The sequence below is a fragment of the Cyrtonyx montezumae genome, unplaced genomic scaffold, assembly GCF_038088225.1.
Source record: "Cyrtonyx montezumae isolate F1298 unplaced genomic scaffold, pur_monq_1.0 scaffold_2, whole genome shotgun sequence".
NCBI classification, from domain to species: domain Eukaryota; kingdom Metazoa; phylum Chordata; class Aves; order Galliformes; family Odontophoridae; genus Cyrtonyx; species Cyrtonyx montezumae.
This window is the reverse complement of record NW_027071936.1, coordinates 19,192,782-19,203,045: the sequence shown is the minus strand read 5'-3', so window position 1 is coordinate 19,203,045 and position 10,264 is coordinate 19,192,782. Positions and strand designations below refer to the sequence as shown.

At 43.9% G+C, this 10,264-nt stretch overlaps 1 protein-coding gene across 2 annotated transcripts in view; it reads left to right on the top strand.

Moving 5' to 3' along the window:
• Window positions 1-1,464: 1,464 nt before the first annotated feature.
• The window catches only part of WWC2 (WW and C2 domain containing 2), an 84,623-nt gene continuing 75,823 nt past the window's right edge, over window positions 1,465-10,264 (top strand). For both annotated transcript variants that reach the window (XM_065736535.1, XM_065736536.1), the window contains exon 1: window positions 1,465-1,659. In XM_065736535.1, coding sequence (XP_065592607.1) covers window positions 1,529-1,659 — 131 coding nt within the window. In that variant the 5' untranslated portion in view covers window positions 1,465-1,528. The remainder of the gene's footprint in view (window positions 1,660-10,264) is intronic.

The following is a 10,264-nucleotide window of genomic DNA, read 5'->3' as shown; positions in this document are numbered from 1 at the left end:
CAAAAGCAGAGGTGGAACAGTAGATTAGTACTACAGAATAAAATGATTAAAATGACTAAGATAACAAATGTCTTTACCTGATCAGCAATTAGCTACATTAAGATCTCCGTTTATTTTTTTTATATTTAGGAGCAGATCCAACAATGAGAGTTGGATGCCTGCAAATCAACGCAGTGCCTAACGGTTGTGTGTGTGACCTCTGAAGTGGAATCCAAAACCCTGTTGGGCACTGGACAAGCCTGGTGCTTAGTATGTGCAAACTGCATCAGGAGAGTAATCCATAGAGCTGAGTGCTAAGCTGTAGAAGGATAGGTAAAAATAGAAAACAATCAACGACAACAAACCCACAGGTCCGGGATTCCAGATCTTCTTTCCCACATAAACTTCAACCCAGTGAAAACAGGAGCAAAAACAGCTCCCTGGAAAGCAAGGAGCAAAACTTGTCTTGCTCAGTAGTCCCAGCTACAGAGCTGTGCTCATATTCCCCATCCGGTGCTCCACTTCGGGTGCCAGACCCTGGGAATCAGATACACTTGCTAATTAATAGAGCTCATTAGGTTACCTTCTATCAGCCAAGCCAAGGCAACCTGCCTCACTACTCCTCTCCTGTGCCATAATTCACACCGGGCTTCTCAATGCGTCCTGCTGCCTTGCAGACCCACGCAGTCCGTACACATTCACTGCCGGCACTTCTGTTAAAAAAAAAAAAAAATCGAAAAGTTTTAGAGCCCTTTCAGGATTCAAGAGAAAAAGCTCGAAACTGAAGCGAAAGAGAAAACCCGGCTATTGAGCACGGAGGTCTTCCTACCGACCCTCGAGCCTTGGCGAAGTTTAGAGCGACCTCACAGGAGCGCTTTTACAGTACCAGCGCTGACAGTCGCGGCACGGAGGAGGGCAGCGGGAAGCGCCCCGAGGGCCGCGGGCTGTCGCCACCTGACGGCGCCTCGCGGACAAAGGCAGCGCGGGGCGCACCGCTGCTCCGGCAGCCCGCCCGCCCGCCCACCCCTGGCTCCGCTTTCCCCTTCCTCTCCCCGCCGGCCGCCGTGGAAGCCGGAGGTCCCGGCTCGGCCCTTCCCCTCCCGCCCCCGTTTCCTCCGTCGGATTCGTTCGTGCCTTGGGCTCGGCCCCGTCCCGCGGGCGCGGCGTCGGGGGCAGCGCCGGCAGGGTTAACCGTGAGGAATGTGGCGGGAGGAATGTGCATGCAGATGAGATGGATGCTAATCTCATGCTAATGAGCGGCGGCCGCAGCCGCCCGGGGCTCAGCCGGGCTCCCCGCGCCCAGACGGCAGCTGGGCTCCGCCGGGAACCCTGACCCGGGCTGCCGCCCGCGGCGGCCCCGGCACGGCGAGCTGAGAGCCGGCGGCGGCCGAGCGGCGTTTGCCGGGCTGCCGGCAGCGTGTCCCCCAGCGCCGGGCCGGTCTCGGCCGCGGGCCCCGTCCTCCCCACCCCCCCCGGCTCGGGTGGGGGCTTTTCCCGCTTCCCTTCTTTCTTTCCGTCCCTATGGAGCAGCCGCCCCCGCCGGCCGACCATGCCTAGGAAAGCGGGCAATGGGCAGCTCCCCTTACCCGACGGCTGGGAGGAGGCGAGGGATTACGACGGCAAAGTCTTTTACATCGACCACAACGCCAAGCGGACCAGCTGGATCGACCCCAGGGACAGGTGGGTGCGAGGCGGGGCCGGAGCGGGCCGCCATCCCGGCCCGAGCAGCGCCGTGCGAGCGGCCGCAGGCCCCGCGTGCCCGCTAGGCCTCGGCACGGCTCCTGGGAAGCGGCACGGCTCCCGGGAAGGGAAAACTTCGTGCGCGCGTTGACGTTATTTCCGCGCCGCGTATCGCGCAGTGCTAACAGCGGTCCGCTCGGGTTATTAGAGAGGGCGATATGGAGGCGTGGGGCAGCGCTGACAAGCGGCACTTGCCCGCTGCTCCGTCACACTTGTTGCAGCAGCGAATTCCTGCCGCCGCGAGCTTCGTGCTTAACGTGTCTTCAAGCGCCAAGGAATTTAAATGCCTTGTAAATGTTAGCGAGGTGGTAAAGTGTGCAGGGCGGCGTTCTTTATTACGCCTGTGATAAACTGGCCTCTTTGAGTCATTGGGTTTTCTTGTTTGTTTTTTACTTCAGACAATAAAAAAAAGTCTCGCTTTACCGTCTCCAGAAGTAGCATACTTAAAGAGTTGCTCGGTGTTGAACACTTAATTTCTGTTTGCGAAGCGGTCTGTGAGGCGGTGTAATCGAGGTGAAGCAAAAAGTGAAACTTGAGAACCTACTCGATGTAATAGTGCCTCGGGTGTATACTAGTTCAGGGCTAGAGAACATGTAGAAAATAATTCCAAAGACTTCAAGGGTATCCATACGTGGCACTGAAATTTGAGTGTTGCTGTCATTAGTAGACTACACAGTTAAGACAGTAGCAGTGGTCTGCTTGCTGTCCTATAGGTACAAGATAAACATTGTTTCATTACTACGTAGATTGCAGGTAGAGGAGAAATTGAGTCCTGAGACCTGATGCTCTGTCACAAGAACTAAGGAAATGAAGACTTTTTTGAGAAAGTGCAGCATATGAAGTAATTGCTTACCCTTGTCAGTCACGGAAAACAAGCAGAGGGATTTTGTGCCATATAATTCCTAACTCAGTATACATGGCTGAGCTGGGAAGCCGAATTGCCCACACACGAGACTGACAAGCTCATTTAATCTGCAGTTTGCCTTACCTGTATTTACAGTATCTGTATTTACAATCTGTATTGGTGGCCTGGTTTGGAAAAAGAATTGTTTGGAAGTCTTGTGATGGCTTTGCTTGAGAGTCCTTTGTGTTTCCCAGGTATTTAGAAAATGTGTGTTCTGAAACCATATGGACGTAATGAGGGCTTGCTGTCAGTAAAACTGAGATGTAATCTTCCAAGTTTGTCAATACAATAGAATCTGGATTTGCGCTGTTACTAAACCTTACCTTAATTTGTCAAAGTGAAGATAATGCATTCTGCAGGAACACTGAAAATGGTTTGATACTTCAGGGCATTGTTTTCAACTTCTTTCTGTGATGGAGGTTCAAAAGTTTTCATAAAGTACTTGTGGACCTAAAATCCCTCACTGGTAAAGCAAGTGTAGGAGAGATGATTTTAGTAACATTTTTTTCCTTCTGCTTTAATGGTACAGCATTCCTTGGATATTTTTACATAGAGAAGTCATGCTTGATGTTTTAAGATATTTTATTAATCCACTTTGATTTAGAAGATACAAATATTGAAGGCTAGTACTGCAAGACTTCTGCCATGTGTCTCTGGGTCAGCGACTGTATTTGGGAAGAACTGCAAGTTGTTACAGATGTGAAATATTCTTGTCTACAAATAAACTGAAAGAGAGAATACCATATTCCAAAGCTTCTTGGAAAATCTGGTGTGTGGTTTGTTTGTTTGTTTGTTTTAATTTACCAATCCTTGTTTCATCTGCTTTTCTAGGAGTTATGGTAGTATGTGTTCCTGTGTATATGGTGTAGGTCCATTACTATAACGATATCTTTTTGTACAATGTGAAGAAGATCTTGTGTCATCCTCAACCTTGAGGCTAGGTTTTCATTTTTGCCCTCTTCATTTCTCTGAGTAACCCTATGGATGTTAGAGAAGCTCACACTTGTGAGGGCAAAAGTGATTTGGGTTGTGTGTGTCTAGGAATTTACTCTTCTCTCTGAAGCTTCCTTGGGGTTCTTTCAAGTCCCTGGCATGCTGAGATGTACAGTAAGGTGTTGTGATTTGTTCGCTGATAGACATTTAAGAACGGTTTGGAGTGGAGACAGAAATTTACAAAGAAAGGTTTTAATTTTTCCTCATCAACTGACACGTTTTAAATGGGTTTTGTGTTTGTTGTAGTCCTAAGTGGAACAAACAAAGAGAACACCATGGAGGAGCAGAGCAGGAGATGGGAGTCTCAGTACCCTCAGATCTTGTGCTGTTGGGTGCAGATTGGGTTTAGGAATACCGAGCTTCTTGTGTCTTGGTTTCTGCACAGTAAATAGTCCATGCTCCGCTACTCATCATCACTGACATAAAATATATAGGTAGCTATAGTGATGTATTTTCTAAAATTAATTGCACATCACGAATTCCACAGTTGCAACTGGTCTTTCTTTAAATGCTTGTCTGCACTCACGCTGGAGTGGCAAGGAATGACCTGCTATGGGAAAACAAACACACACTTTATTTCTGCCTCCACTTCTCTTTCCATTGGGGAGAAACAGCTTCTGTGATAGAGGTTTAAAATCATTCATGGTATACTTGTCCGAGAATGTTTCTAGGGCATTGGCTAACACTGTAACTGAGACAGTGTGTGAGAAACATTGGATGAGCAGAAACCAGAGAGCTTTGCTGCTTGTGCACTGTGTGTAAGAGTTTTCTTAGGGCTAACGTGGAGAGATCATGAAGTTTCCATTGCTGCTTTCTTCTTCTGGGGAGTTAGAAACTCTACATTTCTGTCATGGGTTTCGGTTTCTTGGGTGGGGGTTGTCTGTATGAATTAGAACTTCAGTAGTGCAGTGAAATGTTGTGTCTCTTTCCCTTTGAAAAGAAGGACACTTTGTTACTTCATGTTTCATGGAGCTCGCTTTCCCTTGTCCCGTGAGCATCAGAAGCTGTGAGAAGAGATGGTGCTGAAGTTGAAACAACTTGAGCTGCGATGGATCTTAATTCTGTTTTGAGTGCAAATCTTAATGCTGCCAATGTAAGGTACAACCGAGGTGTCCCACTCATGCAGCTGTGTGGTGAGATCAGGCAGTGTCTTTTTTTCCTTGCTTGTAATTCTGTGTCTTTTCCTGCCTTGTTTCAGCCTGTGGTATCATCTGCCATTCTTCATCCCAACTCTGCATAACTTGTTCATGTCTGCTTGTCTGTCCAGGAATGTGCATGATCCCTGTGAAACTGCCTGGTATCTCATTCCAGTTTCAATGACAGGTTGGGAACTGCTTTTATTTAATTGATGTATATTTATTCAAAATAAAACCCGTGATGCAAGTTCTGAACTCACAATGAGAGACTAGCTGTGTCTGAACTTCTGACACCCTCGTTTGTTTATCCAGTGTAAAGCAGAATTCCAGTTTTGCAGTGCTAATGTAGCTGTGATAGCATCAGACAGCATTAAAATACATAGTGGTTGTGTATGTGGGTTTTTTAACCAGTCTGTCAATCTCTTGGGGCTACGTGTTGTTGGTTTTAGCGTTAGTGAAAATGGTACTGTAACTCATTTAACACTTCTCTTCTTTAATTCTCTGGGAGCGATAGGACTGCTCTGTATCTTTCATCTGAGAGCACGTAAAGTTAACAACTCAGGAAGTGCTGCAGAGTATTTGCTTATGTGTGCAAAGTATGTACTGCTGCTAGAGCCAAGGACTGTGACCTGTTACGTAAAATGGGGCAAGTGGTCTAGACTGTGGTTTACCCAGACCCATGTCTGTAGTACTTGCCTACAACAGCTATTTCGATTAAAACCTATCTTGTCTTACAGGATAATATTCCCGTAGTTCTCATGCAAGAGGCAAGATGTAGTTAATGAGAAATTGTACACAAGGAGGAAAATACGCTCTCAAATGGAGCTGAGCTGATTACTAGAGATGTTTTCGTATTACAGTGTGGTTAAACAAAGGAGTCCTTCAAAACTACCTTGTTTTTTTCATAGAAAGGAAACAGACTTTACTTCGAAGTAATGGCTGTGAAGGAAGCTTTCATCGTACAGATAAAGGCTGGTACGGTGATCGAATAGGATGAATTACTTAAAAGTTCAAGTATTTGCTCAGGTTATGTCTTATTCCAGTTAAATAACCTGTGTTCAAGCCTTCAGTGAAAATTCAGTGCTTGGACGTGTTATTAAGGTTATAAATTACAAATAAGAAAAGAGGATTCCCTATTTTCATTTACTAAAATTTATAATAGAGACAAGTTGAATTTCATTAAATGGATTTTGTTGTTGTTGACGCTCTTTTAAAGCTAGAAAGTGTTACAGATATTTGTGATTTCACATTTTTTATATCATATAGATGACTAAAGATCAGAATACTCATGCAAGTAATGGAAGAGAATGAAGGTGGACCAGCATACTGCAGTACTGCCATGGTGCCACATCTTCAGACAGATGTAAATGGAAACAGTGCTGAGATTCTGGAACTGCTGTGCTGTGTCATATAAGTCCTTATTAGGACAACCTGCATAAGAAGTGGAAAAAGGATGCAGAGGGGTAATGCACACTTCTGTATGGACTGTGATTCTGTTCACTTGCCCCTGTCTTGGCAACTAGTAGTAAATTAGGGGATAAATAGGAAACTTGAAGGTGATTAGTCTCAAATGGAGCCCCTACTTTTGCAGTGTTATTTTCTGGCAGGATCAGCTTTGTGTATCACTGAAGGGATAACGGTGCTGCAGTGAGGGAGGAGACAGGCCTGAAGATGGAGCAAAATGAGAGAGTGCTTCTGCGGAGAAGAAAATGCAGACATCAACTTCACCAGACGTGGAACTGTGTTCTTAAAATGCATTTTTTCTGTTGAGTTTCTCCATTGGTTTCAGTGTGTGTTTGTGTTTACCTTTGCTTTGCTGTGAAGCAGCAATAGAGCCATCACGGGTGTCCTGATCCTAACATCTTTTCTGTTACTAAGAAATCTTTACAAAATTACAAGCATATTGACTGTTTTAATGTTTGTTACTGTAAAACTCTTGAAGCCAAGAGAAACTGTCACTGCATGGTTCCAGAATTAGTTTGTTTTGTGCCTCTATCGACAATGTGCTTATGAATGGCTGGTTTTTACTGTGTATGAAAGTAGATTAGAATTTCTGACTTCACTACATTTTATTAAATTACTCATAAAATGTGTTTTAAGCTCAACTGTGAAGTATCTCACCCTGCAAATGATGTCTTGTAGTAAAAATAGGCAGAATGAAGAAGTAACGCCAGGCTTTGAGTGTTTTATTAGGTGAAGCAAACGGGAGCTGCTCATCTTCATTAGTGCATTTGAGAGTTGTCTCTGTGGACAAATTGAGCTGTCCTTCATTTGGAAGGAGCAGCTGTGGGCTGAAAATTGGAGTGATACAGAAATTAATGGTTTTCCTTCCGTTGCTTTTTTGCATGGTTTGTCCTTTTATGTGCTTTTGTTCTATTTTATTTTGAAGTAGCACATTTTGAGCTTTGCTGAGTGCTCTTCCAGTGAAATTTTCTGTATTCAACCATCAGTAATGGTTGAATGGTGAAGCTCCTACCTGCTGAAGTCAGTCTCGGTCTCTTGTTTTTTAAAAGGAAAATGGAAGAGCTTCTTGGGAGACAGTTGCTTTGATTGTTGAGGGTTCTGGGCTAGAGGAAGTATGTGAGTGATACGAATGTATTCTGCCAACTGATGGAGTCATTTACATCTTACAGAACAAGATCGAATGTGATCCTTTGAACTTGAATAAATACTATTTGTACTTTAAAAAAGGCAACTTTGTCTCTCGACTCTGAATAGTTATTGTATTCAAAGTAATTGTTTGTATATGTAAAGACATTGTCTTGGGAAAGCCGACTCCACATTCGTGTGATCTCTCTAGTGTAAAGTACTGCAGGTTGGACCTGCTTTGGTGTTATCTGTGCTGTTTTTCTCAACTCATTAAATCTAACTTCAGTCTTCATTTGAAAAGCAGAACTGTACTGGGATGCCTTCCATAATATGCTATTTGTTCTTCTAATCAGGATTTCAGTGTCTAGATATGTCAAACTTATTTACTTTCAGCGGAGGGGAAAAGAGTTAGAAGTCTGTATTTTCAACTGAGGTGCTGCTGGGAGGTTACCTGTTGTGTATTAGCAACTTTCTCATGTTGTTAATTAAGGAAGAGCATTTCACGCACCTCTTGTTTTTTCAGAAAGTACTTTCATGTGCTAAACTGTACTCTTGGCCAGGTGAGCTTATTGAATGGCCTGCAGCTATAGCTGGTGAAGAATTATTTATTGCTGATTGCATGTCACGCCCTTTGCTCTGAAAAGCTTGCCTCCGTTAGCCTGAGAACGTTTGACAGGGCTCAGCTATCTCTAATCATATGGCAGATGGACTTTTGATCTTCTGCAGATGGTGCACCAGTGCATGGAGCCACACAGCAGTTAGTAGGCACAGTGAGTGCATCCTGCCTTTCAGCCATGTGGCAGCCTGTGTCTTGGTCACATCTTGTCAGGGAGCAGAATTTGACCAGAGCACTGGTGTCCTCTGTCCTACAACTACGTGGCAGTGGTTTTATTTTGATCATGCTGTGGAGGAGCACTTGTTAATGGAGAAGGGGTTGTATGATTGAAAGAAGAGTGGAGAAAAGTGGGACATGTAATGGAATCTAATGGATGTTGCATCTCTGAAGCTGTCTGGAATTACTATTGCTTGTAAAGCCTCTTTGACCTTTATCATCTGCATTTCCATTGCAGATGCATGGAGAACCAGTTTTTCTTTGTGTGAATTAAATGACATTCCTATAGGTAGTCCATCACACAGGTGTGCACCTACTTTTCTTGTTAGATGTGTGATGTCCACTGGGATTTGATTTCAGTTTTAAAACATTCTGGCTGCCTTGAATTACACTATGAATGTTCAGTTTCAGGTGTCGTTACATATACATGCTTCCTTGGCGCAGCACTGAAGTGTGGAATGTACGCATGCATTTATGTTTTTCTGTATTGATCGATTTTGGTTGATTTTATATTCTCAGTTATGGGCAGTGTTATTGTTTGCAGGATCTGACTTTAATGTGTTCTTATGTTGCTGTTTGAGACTTGTAGTAGAAAGGGCAAAGACTTGCGCTCTCCTTTTTGTTTTTCTTCTTTTAGTTTGGGTACAACTGCACAGTGAAGAGAGGTTGTAGTTTGGAGCGCTGTGGCCTTCTCTCAAAGAGAGATTTGCAAAATAAGCTGTGATGCAAGTTTAAGGCACGCAGCTAGTCAGTACTGCATTCCAGGGTGCACGCTGATAAACTGCCACAACTGGAATTGGAATGTCCACAGGGTTGGAGAGAAAGAGAAAAAACAGAGTACTGCTCAGATGCTGCAACCTCTGAAGGTCTGACTTGAATTTCATTCCTTTGAAGTAAGAAATAAAATAAATCATCACTTTCCTTTTTGTACACGGAGTTGGAACGGAGATCTTTAGAGAAGCACTGGTTTCTGCTGTGTTGCAATACCGGTGTTCCTATACTGTAGAAGTTTGGCCAAAGTTTTTCCTATTTAACGTAGCAGTTGTCAGCTTTGTTCTGTGCACAGGGGGCAGGCCAAGGTGGTGTTCTTGTGGGTTCCAGCATCAGGCAGGATTGTCAGCAGTGGAAGGATTTACTTATTGAACGTACATTTTTCTGAAACATCAAGTGGTAAATGATTGTTCATAAGAGTATGCAATTATAGACAGCAGTCTGACAAGAGGGAAAGACCGTTTTCCATCAGGTTGGATGTTGCAATGTTTGAAATGAACCGTTAATATGTTTACAATCATTCTGGTAACTCATAGAATGCTATGGGTGTGAACAATCATTTGAGACCTCTGCAGGACATTCCTGAAATAGTGTTCAAATGACCAGAGAAATCATGGGATGCAGCAAAACACACAAACACTGTATGCCTTCCAGTCAGGCTCTTGCAGTCAGTGCTCTGATGCTGCAGTATGTAAGGCTTAATGTGCAGGAACTTGGGTGTTAAACATGTTTTCATCAAGTTTCTGAGCTACAGATGTTCTCTTGTTGTTTGTTTGCATTTCCTCGTAGTTAGAATCCCCGTGCTCTATTTTTATATCTCCTCTTTCAGAAGACTTTACTGATCTGAAGTTTGAAGTTCATTAAGGGATTGTTTGTAATTAGACTGTTGTGTTAATGAGATGACAGTCCAGAAGGTGAGTCGCTCAAAGCAAATTATTATGGTGACACGGATTAGGTTTTTTGGTTCTTGTTTACGTTCCTGCTTGCTAGTCTTGTTCTGCCTCACTTGCTCAAAATGCTTACAATGATGTAAAACGAGCCCTGGAGTTCTGTGCCACTGCAGGTCACTGGTTTGCATTCAGGACCTGGCTGGCCCGTTTCCTCTGAATACATGAAAGCCATTAAAACTTTGTTTTTCCAGGCAGGATTTTGGCAAGAAAAATAAATTCTGAGGGCAAATGTAGAAGAGTTGAGGGTTTGTTTGTTTGTTTCTTCTTAAAAATAAAAATATTCAGAACCTCTAGCTGTTATTTCCTGTATGTTTTTGTTTTCTAGGGAAGCTAAAAGAAAATATTTCAGAGTTTCAAAACCCACCTTTCC